This window comes from Chelmon rostratus, chromosome 13 (genome assembly GCF_017976325.1).
Source record: "Chelmon rostratus isolate fCheRos1 chromosome 13, fCheRos1.pri, whole genome shotgun sequence".
NCBI lineage: Eukaryota > Metazoa > Chordata > Actinopteri > Chaetodontiformes > Chaetodontidae > Chelmon > Chelmon rostratus.
In genome coordinates this window covers 5,333,731-5,358,874 of record NC_055670.1, presented here as the reverse complement: position 1 = coordinate 5,358,874, position 25,144 = coordinate 5,333,731, and the positions used below count along the sequence as shown (strand labels likewise).

The 25,144-nt window shown below is 43.8% G+C and overlaps 1 protein-coding gene across 1 annotated transcript in view; it reads right to left on the bottom strand.

The window, feature by feature from the left end:
* Positions 1-13,084, bottom strand: part of adcy5 (adenylate cyclase 5) — a 78,510-nt gene extending 65,426 nt beyond the window's left edge. Inside the window, exon 1 of the mRNA XM_041950283.1 lies at positions 12,149-13,084. Within this exon, the coding sequence (XP_041806217.1) occupies positions 12,149-13,084 (936 nt within the window). The remainder of the gene's footprint in view (positions 1-12,148) is intronic.
* Positions 13,085-25,144: the final 12,060 nt, after the last annotated feature.

Genomic DNA, 25,144 nt, shown 5'->3' with positions numbered 1-25,144 from the left:
ACATGCTCACATCGCAAGCACAATTCAGGCGCCATCTTTTATCGGCAGAACTGTTAAATACCAATATCACACTTTAAAGCCGTTATCAGTCGACATTATCATGCATCCCTAGAAAACAGGGTGCTTTGGGCCAACCTTGGAGAGTTTATTATCAGAGATTGACAGTAATGGTTGTCTAAATATCCCCTTTCATCTAATTTGAGTGTTCAGTTGTTTCTCTCTAACCCTTTATCACCCACAATTATGACAGCTGAGAGCAAGTACCACGTAGAACTTAACGGACTGCTAGTATTTTGAAAAATGACAGGAATATGGACGTGTGTGGAAATTATAGGTCCTGTCATTAAGAAATAATAAATAAATAAATTTAGATAAAGTACTGAGTAGAGTAGACAACTGAAACCACAAAATGATGGTGTCTCCAGGAAGGTGAGTGACAGGAGAAAAGGCTGAGCTACTTAAATTTAGCAACCAATTACAAGCCTGATCAAATCAAGTCAATTTTACTCATATAGCCTAATGTTACAAATTACAAATTTGCCTCATGGTACTTTGCAATCCTACAGTACAGGACACCCTCCATCTTTAGACCCTTGATTTGGTTAAGGGAAGAAACTGAAGGAAATCTGTCGTTCGCAAGGGGCCAAACGAACAGGATTGGAAGGGACAGACGAGACTGAACTACAACAGAGGATGAAAGACTGATGACGACTTGGAGTAAAAAAGGCCGCTGTGGGCTCCAATGGGAGTTTAGCATATGGTGTATGTTAGAAAGCAACGCAAAGAGACGTGTCACACAAATGACACATTAACATGAATGACCCACTGAGCTGAATCTGATGCAGCGCTCAGTAATAGAATCGTGCCGAGAGTAGAAACAGCTAAATCAATCACAGATCCAGCATTTTTTATGTGCTCATTCAGAGGAAGGATGAACAGCCCCTTGTCTTGATTGGTCCAGCTACATTAGCTCTTCTTGGAACGACTACAACAACGTATCTTGACTCTGTCCAGAGTTTCGCCTTTATTCTGGTGCAAAAACGTTGCTTTATGCACAGACAAGACAAATAAATAAAACACGTCCGTCCGGATTGAATCACTCAGTCAGCAGTTCAGCCGCTTTGTACCCTGGACTCTCATTCATCAAGAGGAAATAAACCGTGTGCTCGTTCATGGCTGTGTGACAGATATACGTTTCAGATGCCAGCACACTTACAGAGTATTTTTAGAGGACACAGCTCTCATTAAATCAGTGACTCATGCATAAAGGAAAAACCATGGGAGAAACCACAAGGAAACATCCGCTTGTCTTCCTCATATCAAAGAGCTGTCAACAGCAGGCAATACAGCCGCCACAGAGGGCTGAAAATGGGAAGTGACCACCAGGTTCCTGACAGTCACTCACTACAGCAAATAAACTGAGTCAATACAGAGGTCAACTTACCTTACAGGTTCATTTTGCCATGAACTAATCAAACACATTAACAGGGCCATAATGCTTGTTGTGATAAATAGAAAATATGGCGGACATGTTGGTAAAGTACATCATGAGTGCATCATCACACTTGTACTTTAGCCATTTCTGTATCACGTATCATCGCACGTCGTAAAAATAATTCCCATAACAAAGTCGTCAAATGTTCCCCAACGCAGATCCTTGCAGTGGTTCTTGGGGCGTTAGCGCCACCTGTAGATCAGTGGAATAGTGCGAAATCAGGCAGATATGTGTTGATATCATGTGACCTGCATGTGCGTGCAGAACAAACTAAACAGGGACCCACTCACAAAAAATGGCTCCATAGCGCTACTAGTGGTCAAAAACGCTGCAGATTACCTTTAAGTCTTCACGTTTCTCTGGACCGTAAACGCATCATTCCTGTGTGTATTGCCAATACTTGTCATACTATGGTGAATGCAGCATTTCTATCCATGTTGAAATGTGGAGATGATGACTCCGTTCTTGCAGATGATTGGTGAGGAGGTGCTTTTATAGTTTTAGTACATGCGCCTGAACACATGTACTAACTGGGACAGAAAGGCCGGGTTAAGCCCTACAGTTAGTTAGTTAGACAACCTTTCTGTTCTGTTTTGTGAGGCAGGCCCTGGGTCAACCTCATGCTTGCTAAACCATAGAGCTGAACGGTATGACACAGTCAGCTGAGTGAGCACAAAGCGTGAATCCAATTGATTTTCAACACTTTCACTGCAGTTCAGGGGCAGCTGGCCTGAATAACACATGTACACCACATACAGTTAAAGTAAGCTCTTACAAATCTCCATGGCAATAATTGTTGATGGCAGACTTTATTTGAACGTGTGCTCAGTGGGCCAAACATTCTCCAACTCAGTGGAGGAGCAAAGTAGATAAGATCCCAAAGGCAACATAGCCTAAACATGTTTCCTCACTTACCCCTGGTGGTGCGGTTCCAGGTAGATCAAATCTGCTTTATCTGCTAAGGCTTTGAGATCTTTGTCTCTGAAAATGTTGTTTCACCCCAGTACAACAGAAGCAGGAGGAGTTTTTGGTTGAAGCTGCTACAGGATTGAAATATTGCAACCAAAAAAATCCACAGCTTAATTTCGTTCTGGAAAGCTAATTTGCTGAGTTGCACACCTTCAGCACAACACACAAAGGTTCAGGTGCTGTAAGGAGGCAGCAGAAATCTCAAAGACAGAAAAAAACACCTGGTGACTCGTCCCTTTAATACAGTTGAAAATGGTGTTGAATTTTGAATTCTGCAGCATGATTCATTTGCTGACACCTCATTCGGGATAATGGGTTCCCTCTCCTGGAGAGAGCACATCAAACAACCGGTAGAGCTTTGTTAACCACACACAATGAATCAACTTCAGTGTCGATGAGTACAGTCCTGGAGGGGAAACTACAAGGCCCCGCACATGACCAGGCTGAGGAGAAGCTATTTTTAAGATGCTGAACGCACGAGGCTCACAAAACCAAACAATGCAGCACAGACATATGAGACAGCAAAGCTCAGAAACCACACGACCATGTAGCAAACACTCTAGGTTTTAAAATGCTTGTGCTGGGCACTCGTGGACATGATAATGGGCTGCCTTTGTTTAGTACAACCCCTCTGCCATTGCTGAGTGGAAAAACAAACCTGCCGTGGCTGTTAGGAATGTGCGGAGAAAAACAAACAAGTGATGTGAAAAAGGCCATCGACAGCGATCATCGATCGTGTCATGGACATCGAAATGTGGCCAGAAATGAAGTTTCCTGACATTTATAGTTAAGACAGATATCTGAGGGGTGTTTTTTATGACATGTGCATGCTCACAGGATGTGGAAAACTAAAATGACTGAAGCTGGTGAACCGACAAGGAAGAAACATCACTCCTCTGAACGGGGATGACACACTTTCTGATGTACAGTAAATGCATTACGAACACAAATGGTGATTCAGGACGCTGTCTTTCACACATCCACTCAAAGTGGCACGCTTCGTCGCAGCAGAGGCCAGAATCAATGTGCATCAGGCCTATCAGGGAGAATGAGACATGAAGAGTGTGTATGTTTCCAGGTGCATTCTCTTTGTATGCTAGATTGATCTTATGGAAAGATGCGATACAAAGAAAGCTCCATTTCTCGCACAACTACTTTACTTGCACTCTGTTACACAAATTCGATTCTGTAAGTCTTCTATGAATGATTGTTTTCTGAACATGCTCTAAAAGTAAAGTGACTTAACTAAAATGTGTGTGGGCGAGAGACTGTTTACTTCCTGGGTAAAATATTTATTGCCTAATATTGTATCTCAGTGGTTTCAGTCAGTTCTCAGATGACTTACTGGGAAAAGTACAACATCTTTCTCATAGTCTAACAAACCACAGGGCCACATTAAAACTTTAGGCATCATGATCCAATAACGTTAACAATGCAAATTACCACAGCCTTAACGAGGCTGAGGCGTGAAATAACATTCTCATGTCTGACCTTAATCAAAACCCAGGATGCAATGGCACATGAAAAGGGCAAGATTTTGACACCATCTGAATTTCTAAGTGACCATCAAAAGCCACTTAAAACCGATGATGGAAGCAGCTTTAGAAAAGAGACGAGGAGCGTGATGAAAATCTGGAGCTGCCAACAGACCTCAACTCTCATGCTCTTCAATCACATTGGCACATCAGCAAAGTTCAAGGTTCAAGGTCTGTATTCATCAAATGCAACGCAATTTTAGGCGGGGTCAGCCGAGTCATTGCAGGCAATGAAATCCCCCAACAGCGATCAGCTATACAATATGATTCACCATGCTTAAACATGTCATCTGACTGCGTTGAAAAGCAAAACTCTGTCTTTTGCAAGAGTTTGTTGTCTCATAACGTGCTGAATTGTACATATGGTTACAACAACCCACATTTTCAAGCAGTCTGAATGGTCCTCAGGCATTTGTTCTGCACTCTGCTGTACGAACAAAAAGTGCTTGCTCCAGGTGCATGATGAGACATACTCATACTCATACTGACATACATACTCTACAATCCAAATTTTTTGTTGTCAACTGATCAAAATCGGTCTGTCACTCACCAAAATCCAGCATTAAATATTCATGGCCCTGGCCACGCAGCCACACGACATTAAGGATCATGATCATCTTCCTCCTGACAGGACACTAGCAGCAATAACCTCTACACCCCCTGAAGTGCTAAAGGATTATTCACACAATATGTATGCATGTAAAAACTACAAATCTAGTGACCTGAGCAGTGGCTGAAAAGGAAAATTCACCCTTTCTTACTTCAATCGGCATAATAAACGTCAGGCTAACTGCTCCTAGCCACCGCTAATAGAGCCTCTATATGCATCAGCCACATCCTTATTGCTCAGGGCAAAGAATAAAAAACAAAACATGCCTATACCAAATAGAAAATGGCTAACAAGAAGCTAATGCCAGATTATTATTTAGTCCCATAACAAAAAACCACAGCAGCAATAACAATACTAGTCATCACAAAACTAAGCAGTATCGCCTTGTTATAATACAAGCTCTCAGAGGAATTGTCTCACTGGACGAGTAATTCCATATTAGAGATGTGTATCATAATTAGGTTATTTATAATTCCTTCTGCAAATAATATCACCATGAGCCTGAATTCCTACATAGCAAACAAACAAATTAAAGTTAATGAATGTCAGATGAGCAGAATTAAGCAATAAAGCCCAACAGCCGAGTGTTGCTAAGCTCACCACAGCGGAGACGACAATGTGGAAACTATCCTTCAGTTTTACATTTCACTGTCAAAGAATCTGCTCATAATTACAGCAACATGCAGACATCACAAGGACAGGATGTTTTCTCTTTATTAAACATGCAACATGTTGTTAGGGAAGAAAAAAAATCTGAACTCGAGTTCCAGTCACCAGCTTTGTCCATTCAACCACGTCTCTCAGTCTTTCTCAGCAGATAAGGTTTGCTCTGCATCGCTAATGGAGAATGTCATTATTAGCTGAAACTGAAGACCTTAAATGAAAGTTATCAGCCTCTTTAAATGCAATGTAAATTGCAAACAGCGGTTGACATTTGTGAGCCCTGCTGCTGACTGTTGTCCACATGTAAACATCATCCTGCACAACAACAAAAACAACAGCATTCTTCTAGTTATGCTGATATGCTGCAATGAAAAAATTTGGGGGGGGGGGGTAATTAACATTATTAATGGACACTCCTGCTTCCCCCATAACCCATGATCCTTTGTACTAGCAAAGAAAACAATAAATGGAGGAACTACTTAAAGACAGCATTTGGCTATCTTCAAGATAGCAACAAAATAATAATGAAAGCAGTAGAACCACTTGTATTGTGAGTGTTTCATCATGGTATAAGATTTTATGCCCCCACACAAATGCAATACCAATCGGGTTTTGGCATGTCAGCATTTTTTTTTTTTACTATATCCAATGGTTCACAGTGATTCAGGAAGCTCAGTTTCCCCCATCACTACATGGGATATGGGAGGAGTGTCCATTCATGAAGTGCACAAAAAAACAATTAACTTACAGTCGCTGTACAGGACTAACCAGACCCACAAGATGGTTTGTTACACAGAACCAACTCGGAGGTCTTCCGGGAAAGCTGTTTGGAAAAGGGCGGACACTTTTAGGTGATTGGATGAACCATCACCATCTATCACAGGCTAACTTCAACCAAACAGATCAACAAACCATGTGCCTTCATAGGAGAGCCAAACTCTTGCAAAAGCCATTCCTGCTCTTCTTTCAACGAAGAAATACTCCCCAGTTCTGATACAACTGATGCTATAGCGGCATCTATGCTTCCCTCTTTAGGAGCGGCCATTGTTGTTTTCTGAACCATTGACAAACCAAGTCAGCCACTAGTTCCTCACAGGGTGCTGATTGGTCCAATTCACTGTCGTTCAGCCACAAGCCGATCACGTGAAGCCCGAAAAGATGTCACCTGATCTCGCAAATCCAGCTGCCTCACAACCACAGGACAACATTCAGCATTTAAAAATGACAACTGTCAATATGAAACTATATTAAAAGAGGTATAAAACCACAAACAGCAGAGGATCCTGTCTAAAAGATGGACTGGGTACCGGTTGTATCAATACTGTTATTTTTATCATAAACAGTAACAAAGAAAAGAAAATTGCACCTGTATCTAAACGATCAGGCCAACTATTTAAAGATTTTATACCTATTTTGGTAGCACCTCTGGTGTTAAAAACATACAACACTGCTGCATATTGTGTACACGGTGTGAACAAAAACTAGCGCGGAGGGGCAATAATACAAGCATTCTACAGACATTTTCGGTCTCGGTTTGACCCACTACACAAAATGATGTGCTGGCAGCCCATGGCTGGAGGTAAAACACACAGGTGCTCCCAGGGAAGCAATGAGCGGAGTCGGTGTTTATAAAATAGAATCTGTTGCTAAGTTACAGGAGTACTGAACTCACGGGGGAATGCGTCAGCAGTGGTTTCTCAAACGTACTCTGGCTTGCCCCGCATCCATGTTTGGTTCAAATATGATCTCTAAAACAGTAGCATCCTCTGTGGCACTCCTCAGCCTCTGGGTGCTCACTGCTCACACACGAAAATATGATTAAACAAAGCAAGCAGCAGTGAAACTATATATTACAACCCTGTCACAGGGGACGGGGGAAAAAGGTGAACCCATCGATGTGAATCTGATGTTTAGATTCTGATTTAGACGGTTTTCCCGAGAGGCACTTCTTTCTCATCACTCTAGAACACATGTAGGCCGTCCTGCAGGGGAGGAAAGTGGTTAAATGTCTGTCCACAGGGGCTGAGTCTCACGGGGAAATTAAAAGCATGTCTAGAAGCAGGTCAGGAACAGGAGGGATGGGTTTATGAAGGCAGGTAAACGAAGGAGAGATGATGTGGACATCTGTTTTGAGTTTCCACACATTACGGGCACCAGGCGATTCAATTGGGAAAGCTGAAAACCCTGTTACCCCTGGAACCCTGCCAACTGCGACTGGTCCGCTTACATGCCCTCCTCCGTGAATTTGGAGAGGGGGGGGGAGAAGACTGGAGGCAGGGCTTTTCAACCAAACGGTCCCAGGAAACAAACCGAGGAAGTGACCCAGGAGTTTAAAGTTCCTGCATTTCCACCGCATCTCAAGATTAGGCAAGTTCAACCAGCAGCAGATCAGACTGGAGAGTAATTGTGCTGTTATTCCTAATTTTCAGCTGTGATAGATGTTGGAAAGGAGGAATGCACAGGGGTTTCAAATGGTCATTTAAAAGGGAGCTGTTTATAGATTTGGGGAGTACTTACGCCATGCAAAGCCTTCTGTGGCTTCAGAAGAAGCTGCGTGAAATCTGATTGCCTCGAGTGATGTCATATGAGTCAGCACTGGTTGGGGCAAAAGACTACAGGTATGAAAATGAAAATTTCTGGGAGCGTGGAGTTACCAGAGCGCTGCATCTCCACTCCTCACCGCTGCTTGAGGCTAGAGGCTCGAGGCTACATCAAGCCGCTCCACGCGCTCGAATCTACAAATTAACTGCCCGCCATCAACTTGCATCGTGGGTAATTAATCATAGTAAGTTCCCATGCTAGTTCCTAAAATTGATACCAGCACCAACCAGCTAGGTCCACCCAGCGCTGTTATCTGGTGCTACCACCGTCTGAATAGCATTGTTTTCACTTGACCAAACAAACCACACCACAGTAACTGTACACCATACTTACCTCTGTGTCAACACAACCTTACGGTGAATCTTTATGTAACGTCACCTGCTTAAGGAACAAATGTCCGACATGACTGGACTGATGTAAGCTGGATCATGGATGATGAGAGAAAGGCATAGCGTGGTGATGATGGTTTGAACAAACAAAGTCCGGGACTCATCCCACACTGAGGCTGACGTGACTGTGGTGTAGTTTGTGTTGGGCATTATCATCTCTGGGGATTTGAGCAAAGATGAGGACACTGCAGCTAAAAGCTTCCCTTTCATGGTCACAGAACATCAACGTCCATGATGAACCACAGTGTAAAGTGATGGGAATCATATGCCTGCCAGTGTAATGGTGACAGGACAGGCTTTTGGGCGGGAATGAAAACGACGCTTCTTCTGAAAATTTTCTGCAAACTTTTGCTAGTGTAGTGACCAATGCAGGGCTGTCCCCGTGACAGCTCAGAAATAGCCTGCATCAGTGTTGAAAATGAAAGTGAAACCGCATCCTAGCTCTGCACGGATGTGATTTCCGGCACAACTGTTCAGGCTTGTGAAACAGAGCATTAGGAAAGGAAACAAGGTTGACTGAAATTGCATTTTAAAAGACTTGGGGAAACGCAGCGTATTCCGAGGAGCCCACGCATAAAAAAATGGCATTATCTTGGGATCTCGCATAAACAGCAGTGGTCTGACTGAGAGACAAGCTGGGTCCTATGTAAACAGGGGAGAACAGATATGCTAAAAACAACAGCATGGTGAGGAAAGAACAACAAATACAGCAGCTCGTTCCCACACGCTCACATCAACACATCAAATGACAATGTGGCCTTCGCAGAAAATACAAATAGATGCAGGGTCACATGCCATTCACGCAAAACAACTAAACTATCAGCCTGATTTCTGCGTACATAACCAAACACTGGATTCCCAAAAGAAACAATAGGATGAAAAAAGTGAAATCCGACATCCTCTCTGGTGTTCAACATATTCTACGCGCTTTGATGGTGACTACATGAGTAGTTGTGTCTATTCATGCATTTTCATGAGGTTTTTAAATGGTGTGCGCCTTAATGTCCTCTTTCTAAAGTTGAATACACTACTGATGGCCCAGATATAACATGGGACATGCTCTTTGTCTAATTTCTGGAGCACGGTGTCTGTAGCCAAAATGGCTCATGTACAAGCCTGTTTAAGGCTCCCAAAGTAGACTTATGGCCAAAACTTTATTCTTCCGCTGTGACAGCCTCCACTCCTCCCGGTGGGCTCTCACAAAATCTTAGAGCCCGGCTGAAGGGATTTACTCCCATTCAGTAACAGGAGCGTAAGCCCCAATGTCCACCAGACGCGGCTGCATTGCATTTCAGCTCCAAATTTGGTTCCTGGCAGACAGACCGCTTGAAGAAGGTCCGGCTTGCAGTCTGCAGTCCACTTCAGCAATAAAGGTGCTGGATGGATCCGCAACAAATTGAGAAAACCATTTCTTTATGGACCCTGCTGTGTGCATGGGGCCATGTTGAAACAGGAAAGGGCCTTCCCCAGACTGTTGCCACATATTTCAAAGTACACAGCAGTCTAAAATATCATTGTATACAGTAGCATTAAGGGGCCTGGGCCAAACCATGAAAATCAGTCCCACACCAACAGTACAACAAAGAACGTGGACGAGCGTCTTCACATACTTTTGGCCATGTAGCATGTTTTCAAGAATAGGCCCCTTCTGAGTTAAAGCACCTCATTTGAGGGAGGTCTTTAGATGCAGACGACATAAACAACAGGCAACCACCTCCGTAGCCATTCTTTCTAAAAGCACCTACTCTACAAGAGCTCTGTTGTTGGAGCAAATGTTTATGGCCTGATAAAAAATGATTAACTAAGTGAGCAGCCAAAACAATGTGGTGGGAGAGAGGAGCTACAGAGCGTGTACACACACACAGTCACACACACACACACACAGACAGAGAGCACAGTTTGCGGTTAATGATACCGAGTTGTAGAACTCAGCAGACGATGCAAATAATGGTGGAAAATTGAACCCATTTGTGGAAGCACCTTTATTACAGGCAAAGTCCATCAGCGCTGGAGAAATGTTCTGAAAGCAATGTTGATGTTGTAAAAATACTACCTGAGGTATTTTGGATTTCATGTGGAACACATACGCTCTGCAGCACATTAAAACAACATCCCCTGAAACAATCGCCTGTGAGCTTATTACAAGTCCAGATGAAGTAAAACAAAGAGTCTGAAATCAGTCTTTCCAAAGCCAAGAGCAAACAACTTCTTCTTCTTTAAAACAGCTTCCATCTCAGGCATTTAACCTGCACTTTGCTCTTTGCTTTCTAATAAAATAATTAGCCCTTAATATGACAAATATCCGTTAGAAAGGAGCTTTAATGCAAACATTAAGAGGTTGAAAGCAGGATTTCTATTAGCTGCATATCTGAGCTGTTGCTCAAAGGCGTCATGAATAAACAGTCAAAAATAACACATGAAACCCCAAATGTCAGATAAACATCCTCTGCATTCTAACGTGCTCTCCAAAAGCTCATAATGTGGAGGAGTCTGTGGCAGGGATGCGACAATAAACAATAAACAGTCACACAATCCATCCTGACAGGAAACCGCTGTGTACTTTAACAATTACTTTTCAGCCTTAATGAACTAAGAGCTTGAGCGTGTGGCCACAGTGACACAGCCGCTGCCGAGACGTGTGCACTATGAATCACAATGAGATGTAGCGGCAGAATGCAAATGAGGATTAAGTACAATATTCTGACTTTTGGTGGTGATGGACATATTGACAAACTGCTTCCAAATTACAGCCTGATATAAGAAAGTCAGCGCCTCTGCTTCACCTGTGTCTCATCATCTGACTAATGTTCTCTGTTTAGCTCCTTCTTCTCACACACCAAACAAATGAGGAAACGGGAAACTTCTAACCCACTTCTCCGACTGCAACTCTGACTGTAGTTTGTATGGATGCATTTGTGATAAACTTATAGCCGTCTGCAGCCTGAGGAGCGACAAGGCAGCTGATACAGTTTCCGTGGCAACCAGCCACTATATTCCATAGCAAGCTCTTTGTATAGGAATCACAAGCTCGATTTATGGTTGCTGAAGAAACAGCCTGCAGCCATATCAGAAGTAAAGGACAGAGCAAACAGCGTCACTTACTTGTTTTGTCTTTTCTTTGTGCTTAAGTTCCCTTTAATGCTTTAAACCTTTACTGGGGACTCTCTAAGACCAGATGGGGCTCTTCCAAGCATAATTTTTGTCCTAATTTCTTCCAAATGTCCCTCTGCTCTGCCCAGGTGCCTCTTAAGTCAACCCAAATGCCTCGCTGATCAGCCAAAGTGCAGCTGGGCCTGACGCTGAGCTTCATATGTTTCAGATGATCTGGGGTCGGACCACAGAAGTGAGGCACAAGTGTTTAAACTTGTTTTGAATGGCCACACTCGAGACAAGTGGCCATATAGCCTCCTCGCAGCTGCATCCCACTGCCTCCCCACTCTCTCACTAAGAGCTCTGGATCTTTGGTGCACCTCACACTTTGGGACAGTCTCACCTCAGTGTGCATTCATTGTTTTGCACTCTTGTGAACACACAAAAAACTGACCTCAGTAGCTGTGTGAGGAACTGACCTGCATGAGGTGGTGGTGCCCCTTTCTCATGTTCCCTGATGCCCCTTAGAGAGTGTGTGTAAGCCACTGCTTATGAGGAACTTTTCCAGCCACATCATTGCACTGCCCATATATATCCGCTAACATAGTGAAGGCTACATGTTAACATGCTGCTTGTTCTCCTGTTTGACAACTAGATAAAACGAGATCAGCAGCAGAAAGCTTTCATTGAAATGCCCGTGCTCTGCTGTGCGTTATTGCGCACAGTGTAGGCGTGGAATCCCGGCTCTCCGCGCACATTATTCCAAACCTTAATCAACGACACACATTCTACATACCTGTTTCCACAGAAAGCTGTCCATGCCGTTTAACATCCAAGAAACAGCCACGTGGATGGCGGAAAGAATAACTCCAGTGATGACTGCGGCGCGCATCCTGACGGGCAGCAGAGTGTAGATGACATGGATGAAGAACACGGTCCACCAGATCCCCTCTGAGGCACTTCTGGGCTGCACGAGCAGCACTCCGATCACCTGGATCACCAGCACCACCAGGATGACCACATAGCACACAATCCACATATGGTCCTGGTGAAAGCCGTTCCTGTTGCAGACCACCATAAGTGTGAGTGTGAGGAAGATTGCCACGGAAAATACCACCACATAAGTTACGCTCGGCCTCGCCGCCCCACCGGAGCAGTGGAAGCCCAGCATGACCGTGAAGACCAGCACCAGCACAGCCATGAGCATAGTCAAACTGCTCTGGTTGAGGCGGAAAAAGTAGCGCTGGTAGAGCCGCTCCAACTTCTCAGACTGGAATTTCTTGGATTTGAAAATGTGCATGACGCTGGTGCAGCACGCCACGAAAGAAAAGTGAACTTCGGGCATGACCTCCTCCTCGTCGGTCTTCGACTTGGCTCTCCGCTCATCCAGACCCAGCTCCACAGACTTGGGTCTCACCTCGCCGTCTGGACGTTTCGGGGACGCGCGCTTGTTGTCTCGGCTCTCCTCGCCATGGTCCTGCCAAGCCGACCTGGACCTGAAGCTGACCCTGCTGACGGTCGTGGAGGCTCGCCCGGGCTGCCGGTGTTCCAGATCATCCTCTTCCCTCCACCGACTGTTGGTCCGTGTGAGCTTCTTGCGCGGGGATCTGGCCGAGTATGGGCACCCGTTGGCCACGGACTCAGACTCGCCCCAAGCTGATCTGAGCTCAGTCCCTCCCCTCAACCCGGGCGCACCGACTCCGGGTGGGCTGACACTATTTGATCTGGACATGGTGGAGGACGGGACGCAACGAGAGAAATGTGCCTGAACAAACACTGCGGGAAAAGTTTGGCTCTGATGAAACTTAATGTCAGGAAACTAATTAGATGAGGCGCATTAAACGTCTGTCGTAAGTTGAATTTCTCATAGTTGGTCACTAATGAAACGCTTCAAATCTATCAAGCACAAACTGTCAACGGGTTATCTCCCACTTTTAGAGGCAGACATCGTTTTAAAATGTTTAAAAACGGAGATGGGGTTACCCAGAGCAATAACCAGGAGTGGTGAAAAGCTGTGGGAATAAAAACAATTGAACATGCGCAAAAGTCACAGGGGAGCCAGTTCCGCCACGAGAGGAGGGAACATCAGATCCAGGTGGATTTGGCACTACATCATTGGGCCCAATTAACTGCCATCCATGGAGAGGTTGCACGGCAGCGCGCGCTGTAATGAAATATTACACAACTCAGATAGTCCCCAGAGATCATAGCGCAACACCATCAATTACGCCGTGAACCCGTTATATCTGCCGACATGTTTCCCGTCTTCGTGTGAGCGCTTTGTGGGCAGAGGAGACAGAGGTGGAAGGAAACAAAACGGTGAATCTCATGTTGGCGGCTTTTATTTGGTCCCGTCAAGTCTTGATGCACCTGTATCGAGCACACATCGCAGCCTGGCCGGCGGTGGGAGTCTCACGTTTGGCCGAACAGCATCATCACGATCCTCGCACACTTGCGCTGATCGGAGCGCAGGAGAAGACTCAGCCGCTCCTCCTCCTCCTCCTCCTCTGGCAGCCACACCGATCAGCTCCTTGGTCCATGGTATAGCCTGTGTTTCCGCACGCTCAATTTATCCCTAACCTCCGCGAGGAATCGATGTCCAACAGCTGTCCATCACTGCTCAAATCCCCAGGGAGACACCGTTGGTTTGATGTGCAGCCAGTCTCCGCGCACGGCGAATCCGCGGCCGCGCAGCGGCAGCATGTCTTGAAGTGTCTACGCGGTGCCAAAGTGCGCTCCCCCAGCCTCGGACAATCTGCTCGGTGTCTGTTTGGAGCGTGGCATCATAACATATTTACCGCTGATCGCTGCTTCAATGGCCATTCAACCAAGTGTGCTTCCTGCTGCCCGCCTCTCCGCCGCGCTTCCATTGGAAATGAAAGGGGGTGAGTCACGCTCTGACGCGCTTTCATTGGACCACAGGCGGGTCAATCTAAATCAGAGGCTGTGCGACCCCCGGGCGCTTTCGATGAATGGGCGGATCTGTTCTCACAGCTGGGTAGCCCTCACACGCACACGCACACGCACACACACACACTTTATCTCTCACACACTCACATTCACACACACAATCTTCTGCCAGTGATCCCAGTTTCTCCCTTTATCCCCATTCTCAAATTAAAGTCCAACAACAAAATGGTCTAACACAAGTATTCTCTTTCAAAATGACCTGGTAAGACAATATTTTAACAGTTCTGTCCACAAAGCTCAGATCTCAGCTTACAATGAAGGGATGATGTCTTTGTACTTTTCAAAGGGCAGTTTTTGCCAAGAACTTTCCAAGACTCGCTTGTATTTCTTTGCTTTTATCGGCCAAAAGGTTTGTTGTTTTGTCTTGGTAAGATTTGTTCCTGTCTCTATCCTGCCAGTTTGATTTTGTCCCTCATGAGTTTAATTCATTTAATAAATCGAATCATGGTTTAGAAACATGAAACAAACGTGAACAGGTTTGTGGCTTCTTAAATAGGAGAATTTGATCCTTTTCTCTGTTTTAGATCTCTGTAAAGACGTTTTGGTTTTGAAGATGTTATCTAGGGCTCCGGCAACTTGTGACAGGGATTTTTTTTTAACACTTCCTGGGATGTTTTATACATGAAACAATTCATCAGTGACTCTAAGATTTTCCAAAATGCAACTGGACTTGTTTAAGGATGAGAGAGAATCTCCACAGACAATTCATCAGTTAATTGACAGTGAGAATGATCATTGCTCGCGGCCCTTCACATCTTCACTTCCACACATGCGGTGTGGTACAGCCCGTGTGTCTGATCAGCACATGTCAGACCTCGTCAGAAAGTTGGTAGAAACAAATATGCAGTCTCTCCTGACCCGACTGTGTGAATTAGTCCAGTGTTTCCATTCCTCCACCTTGAACACTGTCCCTAAGTTGACATTGTGTGCTAATGAATGTAAATTAGAGGCATGTGACGAGGAGCCTCATGTGTTTTCTGGGGCCGGCTCACCTCCAGCTGAATTCCCTTTGCCCCTTTTGGAATTCATCAAGGGTGAAACTCTGTTAAGCGGGAGAACAGGAGCTTCCATTCAGCACTGTCCTCGTCAAATAAGAAGGGGCTCTCAGACATAAATCATCTCGATTCAAGCTGTGCAACTGTATTTTCTTTCTTGTCTTATGACTGCTTGTTTGCTGCTCTCTGGTCTCTTTGCTCTCTGACAAACACCCCCAACACCAATTGCTGTTGCATAACACAACCAAATAGAGATCTAACAAAATCCCACAAAAAATCTGTTAATGTGAAAAATCAGGCTCATTCAGGGAATCTGACCACTCTCCTCTGTCACTTCCCAAAACAGTACTCAGAGCTGGAAAGTAACTAAGTGCATTTACTCAAGTACTGTACATGAGCACAGTTGTGGGTACTTGCACTTAACTTGAGTAAGTCTTGTTTAATGCTACTGTATACTTCAGCTTCACTACATTTCAAATGAAATTACTGTACCTGTTTTACAGCTTACATGGAAGCAACTTTGCATCTACACCAAATGGGCAAAAGTATGTGGACATCAAACCCAAACCTCTACTGCCTCAACTTTTCCAGTTTCAGACTTGCCACCAGACTTTGGAGCCTGGATTCACTCCTATTCCCACTAGACATCAGCCACTGATGTTTGCTGATAAGGTCTGGCTCACAATCAGTATTCCAGCCCATCCTAAAGATGGTAGATGGTGCTGAGACCAGTCAGTTTCTCCCATGCCAAACTGGGAAACTAATTTCTTTATGGATCTGGTTTTGTGCACAAGGGCGTCGTTATGTTGAAACAAGAGGGGGTGTACACCAAACTGTTGTTGCTGTCTAAGTTGGAAGAACTCAACTGTCAAAAATGTACTTGTATGGAGCATAAAGATTTCCTTTTATTGGAACTAAGGGGCCGGGCCCAAACCATGATAGCAGCCTCCAAACCAAGAGCACACAAACAAATGAAGCGGGATGTCCACATACTTTTTGGCCACATAGTAGTAGTATATGCACACTATGATTTTATAATATAAAATCATAAGATGAGATAAGATAAGAGCACCATTATTAATCCCTAGTTGGGGAAATTTCATTTTACAGGCAGCATCAATAAAAATAGCAACTAGCGAAGGCAATAGAAAATAAAAAGTGCAAAATAAGAAGTTGACTATGTATATGTACATTTTATACAAAAGAGTATAGAAAATATGTTGCCATTGGAAAGTAAATATTAAAAACTGCACTGGGAATGCAACAAAAATTACCCGTTATGGATAAATTAAGTACATTATTTGCTCTATTGCACAGTAGATAAGTAGTGTATATATAAATATATATATATATATATATATATATATATGATATATATAGGTAGTCGATGGTCCATGCAGCCAGGTGACGGTCTACTCTGGCACTTTCCAGCTCCCCCCTCAGCAGTGATGGCTGGATCGTGTTGAAAGCACAAGAGAAGTCAAAAACCATGACCCTCACTGTGCTCGCAGTGCTCTCCAGGTGGGGAAGAGATCTGTGCAGCAGGTAGATGATGGCGTCTTCCACACCAATGCCCTTTCGGTATGCAAACTGTAGGGGGTCCAGCTCGCTGCTCACCAGGTGACGGAGGTGGTTGAGTATAATCCACTCCAGGGTCTTCATCAGGTGGGAAGTTAAGGCTACAGGCCTGAAGTGGTTGGGCTCCCTGGGATGCACCACACAGGAAGTTTTCCACAGGGCAGGAACTCTCTCCAGATTTAGGCTCATGTGTGAGCTCCTTCATCTTTCCTTCTTTCAAAATATATGGTCAACTTATAAAATTGATGTATTGTCATAGAGATGAAACAACCAGACCAAACAGTAAATAAAGTAAATAAAATTAGCTTGATCAACGCTTTCAATTGCTGCTTAATCCAACAAAATGATTGACAGTATAAAGTATCACAGTCAGAGGTGAGAGACACTTGAGGTCATGTGATGTACACATTTTCACAGTCTAATGTCAAATATGTGTGTGTTTCCTGCTTCAACCTGATGTTTCACAATCATTCCAATCACACACGTGTTGTGGGTTTGTTCTGAGGTAAAATGCTTTCACCTGCGCTGTGAAAGCGTCTAAAACGAATGGAAACTGGGCGGCTGAAGACGATGCTTCCTGTTGATTTGACACAGAACGCTACTGCCATCATCTGAATGTTAGATGAACTTGTTCAGAAGCAGTTTATCATCATACATGAGGTGCACGCATGCATAAACACACACACACACACACACACACACACACACACACACACACTATTTCAGTTTCCACTCAAAGATGCTTATATAAAAGGCTATTTCACAAAAAACTTTTTCTGTTAGTTCCAATTTTAGTAGAGGTCTGTTGGTTGTGAGAGCTCTGCTGCTGAGATCCACCACACCACAACTGAAATGAATAAAACTTTGTGTTGCTAAAAGCTTTGAAGTGAGACAGAAACAGTCTACCTGATAAGTAGATACATCTAAGACAAATTTTCAGCTGAAAATAGTCCAAAATGAGTATTTGTACTAAACCAAAAAACAAAGCCATCTTCACAGCGAGCTATGTGGCTATGTAACCATCAAGGATAAATGGGAACATATTTGTTTATTTTTAGTGATCTGCGTGACTTAGTGTAAATTTTGGAAAGTGAAATATGTGTAAATGCCTGTGTAAGCTTTTTAACAGGGTTAACTGAGCACTATATGGATTTTTTGTCATGTAGCACAAAGTGGAAATATTGATGATCATCTCTCCCGTGCAAATGACTGAAGTCATGAGTGGGTTCATTTTAAAGTGACAGCGTAAAACATGTGAAGAGCAGAACGTCTTTGCTTTGTTAAAAGCTTGTTCCTACGGTGCTCATGCTCTTTAATGCGCACTGTGTTTCCCCTGCTCAAGGATTGTTTGATGCAGTAGAGTCCTTTCATACTAAACAGAAGACAGAGATGGAAGGTGGCAGCATTCAGTTCGCTGAACAAACACTGTCAGTGTCTTCATCCCCGTCCCTCTGTGCAGACACCTCAGCAGAAGAAATCAGAGACGAGAACATGCAGCAAAATACATGTTCTTGTCCAATAGTAAATGACCAGAGAAGCTAGGAAGTGCCGGCTTTCTATGTAAGAAGGAGATGATAGACGCTGCAGATTGTAAAGGCCAGCTTGTGATATGTTGTAGCACTTTCACATTCATTTTTTAAAGAGGGATTGTCAAACAATAAGTATGATCTTCTCTGGGGCTCAGAGAATGCAGACGTTAGGCAGAAGCCGTCGCCCTTTCTGGGGGTCTTCTCCAGGGTTCGCAGCACAGCACAGCAACAAGTGCTCGATGCTCGGTGGCTGCCTGAAGAATTTCTATAGGAGTTCATGTGATTTAAGGAACAGGAGGCCGGAGGACAGTCAGCTGCAGAATATAATATAAACCTTCATGTGAGGACCACAGTCATCCTCAACATGAGTTTTTTAACCTTTTGTTGACCTGAACGATCTCTTGATTTCTAAATCTGCTCTGGCAGCACAGTCACGCTGCACAAACCAACACAAAACCAACATTCAGTGAAGAAGGAAGGAAAGACACAAGGACAACAAAGAGGCATTTAAAACACTCCAGCTCCACCCAAATACCCCCTGAGTAGACAGAGGTGCACAACAATAAAGGATAGGAATAAATTAGAGGAAAGAAAGGAATCTTTAATCCTTTTTCCTTCAGCTAAAACTGTGTGAACAGATGTCCTCTGCAGATTTTCTTGCCGCAGCAGGAGGCTGCGTGGATGCTGCCGGTCAGTCTGTCACCTCTGCTACTGTGGCTCATCACGCTGCCACATCTTCAGACTGAGGAAAAGTTCACAATGAGCATGCGCTCAGGCCAACGAGCCTGCACTCAGTGTGTGAGCCTTTATTGAATCAGGATCTGGGCTGGAAGGTCGGCAGTCACTGCGAAACCTCATATCCAAATGCATCAGAATCAGTATGTACCGTACATGTGCACCGTAAATTTCATTCTGTATACTGTTTATTGCCACATCATTCTTTATAAATATATATATATATTGTTTTTATTACAATCATTTATTTGAGCTGTTTGTCTTTTTTGCAATGCAAGCACATTGAGTGCAATCAGTCAGATTCTTTCTATGTGCTCACATGGTCAGTGAAGTCAATTCTGATTCTGATCTGACTCTGATACTGGGTAAAATAATAATAAATAACATTTTAGAGACTGTAACAGCAATTAGAAAATGGGGAGAAAACTTATGGTTGATTGGAGCCTCTTTTGCTTGCAGATTTCTGATTTTGAAAGAGCAAACAAAGAAACAAAGCCCAAAAAGCAGAGAAGGAAGTCAATATTTCATATAACTGTATGTTTTTTCCTTCCCGTTCCTACAGTTGTTTGAGCTTCACTGTGCACTTAAACACCAGAAGGCTGTTTTCACACTCATCTGCTAACAGTGGAAAGTTTCATTGAGCTCACTGAAAATCCCATTTGAAAGAGGCGGGCCTACAAAATGATTTTTTTAATGAGGGAGAAGGAGTAGAAGTAATTTTAAGGATTTCAACACGATAAAAGGTTTTTTGTGGAAAAACATATCAGAAACACATTATTAGTCCAAATAGATTGTTTTATATACATCTTAAAATGTGTTTGTACGGGGGCTTTAAGGGTATCACACATAAATGACCATTTCTTCATCAGATCCGGAAATGTGCCCAGGTTACATGCAGCTGAAGATGGATTTCAGACCTCGGAATCACAGCCCACATGCTCTTCTGTCTGCAGCCCACTGACAAATATCACATCTCAGGCACTGTGACATCTCGCAGATAAAGAAACCTTTTCAGTGTTCCATTGTTTCGCATATTACGACAAAAATGTGCTGGCAGGGCCTCATGAGCAGCATAACAACCGCACAAACCATTTAGTGACATCCGAAATAGCATCAGGCATTCACAACACGCGTGATTTGTGTGATGAAGAGAGAGACGAGTGCTGTAACACTGTGTCATTAGGCCAAGAACTGACAAAGGGGAACAATCCCCTCACCGGGGGCAGCCTGTAAAGACGTGTGGTGAGACACAGGAGGAAGATTCAGTCTGCATCAGAGCAGTTTCATTCCCTCTGTCATAAAGAGGAGAAAATGACGAGCGCTGCAGCGTCGTGACTCATCCTGGCGGAAAACGACCTTTACAGTCACTCTGGGGATTGTGCAATCAAACGCACACGCATGCCCGCACACGCAGTCACATGTATTGTGGCTGACACTGTGCATGCTGTACATGCAGTACGTGGTACTCACACCCAGCCAGCCATATATCTTCCATATTATGTTTGAATTTGCTATTTGAGGCAGTGTTCAGATTAAAATAGTCACAGCTTGGCAGTAGCATTCTTCAGATGGTGGTCCAAGGAACATTGGACTGTCATGTGTGATGAGTAGAGAAACAGTGTGGCTGACAGTATGCGTTTGTTATCGACAACATGTAAAAGCTGGCTGAAGTGTTGGGTCTGGTGTGTAATCTTGTTTAATTATTCTTTGATAGTTTCAATTCGAATTTGGCCACTTTAGGACTATTTTATCTAGGCAAAGTTCTTCTTTTGCATAAAACGTATTTATATGTCACAAAGTAAGGAATCAAACATATTCAGCAGAATTTTTTAACACAGGAACAGGGGTTGCAGAGCTTGAAACATGTGAATATTTATTACGGAGGGTCTAATAAGAACACACAATCAAGTTGCATTATGGGAAAAATAGGATCCAGGTGATTTTGACTGTCCTTTTTTTCCCTCTCCACACAGGTCTTGATTTGTCTTACTTCCTGCCTTCGTGTGTTTTCCCACCTTTGTGATTTTTGATGAGTTTCACCTGTCCCCCATCAGCCTTCCCTCCCTACTGTGTTGAAGTCTGTTTTTCCCTCAGTCCTTGGCGGTTCGTCTGAGTAAGGGTCAAATGGTCCAGCCTGGGTTTCCCAGAGTTTTTAGACCTTTGTTTTGTTTTTCCTGGACTTTCCTGGGCTTTTGGATTCTTGCCTGCTCCCTGTTGGATTTGTTTCCCTGTTTGGACTCCCTCAGGTTTTGACCCTTGCCTGTCTCACCACATCGCCTCTGTGTTTTTGCCATTTTTGTAATGAATCATTTGAACTGAACCGGGTCCAGATTTGTAGTCATTTGGGTCCCACCTGTTGCTTCTCTGGACCCTGCTTGTGTGCAGCAGACGCTGTATCTGATGAACTTTATGACCTGATTGCTGACCTGCTGTGGTTAGGAGTTTTGGAAGAAGGCATCTTGTGAGGAACACAGGGAGACGAGAAAGTGTCCTCAAAGCCTTAGTTAAAGAATTCCATTCCTGGGCGGGTCACAGACTTTCTTAATACTCCTGCTTCCCAGCCGGTTAGCATCCAGCATGTTAGCCTCCAGCCAGCATCCGGCTGGTTAGTAATAGATTTGATTTCCAGGCTTTACTCCAGTATGCCATGAAACAACCTGCATTCCCTCTTGCTAGCATCCAGACTGCTAACCTCCAGTCAGGCGGTTCCTCATCGTCACCCCTGCCTAACGGCCGGAGGTCTCTGGTTCTGCCTCTGCCCAGACGCCAGGCTGCCCACCTGAGGTCTCTGGCTCCACCTCAGATGTTTACAGCTCCGCCCCTGTCCAGCCCTCCTTTGTTCAGCTCCAAGGCCACTTGACCCGAGTCCCTCCTTCTGACACCCTGCACCGACCCAGTACAGCCTTGGCTTTTTGGACTTTGTGATTCCCTGTTCCCATGCACCAGAAAACAAAACAAAAATCTTTGACCAACTAATGCATACATGTCCAGACTATTCTAACTGTTGACAGGCAGGACAAAGTTACTGGTGACTTGACAAGACAAAAATAAACTTAAATCACTGCTCCTCTCCCTTTTTTTTCAGCCTTGGTGCTGTCACCGAAACAACCACCATGTCCTGCAGTCCGGATGAGGTATGTTTCTTTCTGTTACGTCCTTGTCGGGACGCATCAGGACACATTACTGTTTACACCACCAAAGATGTGTGGTTATGCGTCCAGACCACCTCGGCAAGTGGTTTTAGTGATGGATCACCCAAGATGCATGTTAAAGCCAGGTGTGAACGGGGTCATATGGTCACCAGTTGTACCACCTTGTCCTGAGGAATGAGAGGAAACACCTCTGTGGAATGACTGTTTTACATAAGCTTGATTTTTTTCTGCTTCACTTTATTCACAATATTTGAATACATGGTTCAGTTTATCTGTGTGTGTGTATATATACTCTATCAGAGCACAGTACATACATGCAGTTTCGTGTGATATTCTTTACCACCATTTGATCAGGCGGAAAATGACAGATTTAGTTGTTGTTGTTGTTGTTGTTTTGTGCTGTGAAGTGATTGGCTCTTCAGCTGCTCCTGAATGCATCTGAGCCTGCCAAATATTCGTACTCTGGGCCTTTAGACGCTTACATCAGAGGGCAGTGATGCAATGTTAACAGCAGCATGCAGACGAGAGGCACGGCCATTCTGAGAAGTGCCTGTCCTTACCTGCTACATGCATCACATGCATCAGAGTCTGGGCGCGTAGCAGTGTGCCTATTAAGATACTTGGGAGTTTGCATTTAGCTGGTGAAACCTTCCAGCGCTGCTAAATTTTATGACAAACAATGTTCCCACCTACATGGTGCATGAGTGAATGAGTCACCACACACACATTTAATGCATACATAGAAATAGAATTACCAGAAGCACTAATGCTCACAGGGACTATCAATCTTCCAGTTACTGTATACATGTATTATTGCATGTAAGTGTGCACATATAATAAAAAAAGTGAATATGCTTCCCATGTTATAGGTTTATTGTAAATATATACTCATTATTCATACCTGTACAAAGTCGGCTGGCCCCATGCAAAAACATTTGTATCAAAACTTTATTCGGTAGAACCAGTTCTGGAGTAACATATGCCATGCTTTTGTAGTTTTTCTTTTTTTTTAAGTTCGGTTGTGACACAGATCATTATTCCAGACATCCAGATCTCCTCTTTCATGCAGTTTTACAATGAGCTGCACCTCTGCCCCTGCAAGACATTTCCAATAAGTATCCCAGAATCATGCTCAACCATTTATGGGAAAGAGGGAAGAAAGTGCACAAAGGCTAGATTTGACATTACAGCCACCAGCTGCTCACTTTGCTACAGAATAAAGTGGTGTGAAACGGGTTTATGATAATGACAGCAGGCAGGGCGTCAGCAACGTAACTTGTGTGTTTTGGAGGCGGTGTGATGTACAGGACAGTAATGTTGACACTGCACGCTGATGGATGTCAGCTTCTGAGAGCACATTTGAAAGAACACGACAGTGGTGGCTGGGCTTGGAAACATTAAAGGGTTGGTTCACCCAGTTTACAAAAACCCTGCTTCCTCACCTCTAGTAGAACAGCTTCAACATGCAAAGGTCTTGAGACCTCTGCGCCTGAGATTTCTGCCTCCACTCCAATATGATGAAAGAGGAGTTTTGTTTGTGGTGCTCCAGTGTACTGGGATGGAAGCAGAAATATCAGAGGTGAGATTGGGAGATCTCAAAATATGGTCAGATAAAACCAAAACTATCTACATGGCTTGATACCACCAGGCGCACCTGAGCATACTGCATGTTCTTTGTAATTTGGGTGACCAGACAGTGTGAAGAGTAACTTAAGCTGAATATCTTGTTTTTGCTGACCTCAAGTGGTTGAAGCTCTCACTTTGCTGCAGCGCTGTAAACATGTACTCAGGAGAGCAGCTCAAAGAGGTCGATGAAAGAAAGCTTTTCAGCCTGGTCTTGAGTTACTCTTTGACGGCTGCAGAGGAGCCCAACAAAATATCAAGCTGTCAGAATTACAACTCCAAAATGTTGCAATGTAACATCGTCCAAAACTGACAAACATTATGGAACCTGCATCAAATATGACCATTACAAACTAATCCTTTTTCATCAGGTAAGGAAAAGGTGGGACCGGTGTGATTCACAGTTCTCGCGCTCTATATTATTAGTCACCTCATTGAAAAGGCATGCCTATAGGCTCACAAACTCAATTCAGTACCGAGTCTATTCACTTCCTTCCAAAGTACTATATCAGCCTACAGCTCTACATAAACCAGTTTTATCTACCAAATTATAATGACATCACTCTGTACTGTAAAAGTCCATAAAATTGAAAAAGAAAACAACATATTTGGGCTACAATGCAGTTTTGCTTGTTATATATTGAAGCTTATTTAATCAGAAAACACTGTTGCTACTGTATGTTGTGCTATCTGTTCTTTTTTTTTTTGCTTGTCCTATAACTTAAGTCATGTCTTGATTGTTCTTTTGTAATAAAAGGTTTTTAACATTGCATCTCTACACCACAATGACCTCCTTAATTAATTACAGCCGGGACGAAGACTGGGAGCTTAATAAAGCATGAACGACAGTGTGCATGTTCTAATTTATATGGTTTACAAAGTGTCACTTTATCAGAGCTAAAAATGTTAAAATTATTTACTTTTGATGGGTGAAAGAAAGAGAATGTTATCACATGAAGGGAGGAGGTGGATGGGTGTGTGATGGAAAACCATACTGGCTGCTTCCTAATGTATAAACCGGCTAAACATCAAAGAATAAAGAAATGGAAAGACACCACTCACAATCACTGGGAAACTTAAGCTCTTAAAGAGCCAACATAATCAATGTCAGATGTCTCAGGATGCAACTGCGACAGACGTCCAAACTACATCCAAGCAAACACGAAACACATAGCGGCTAGCACAAAACAGATAGAAAACCATGCAAACG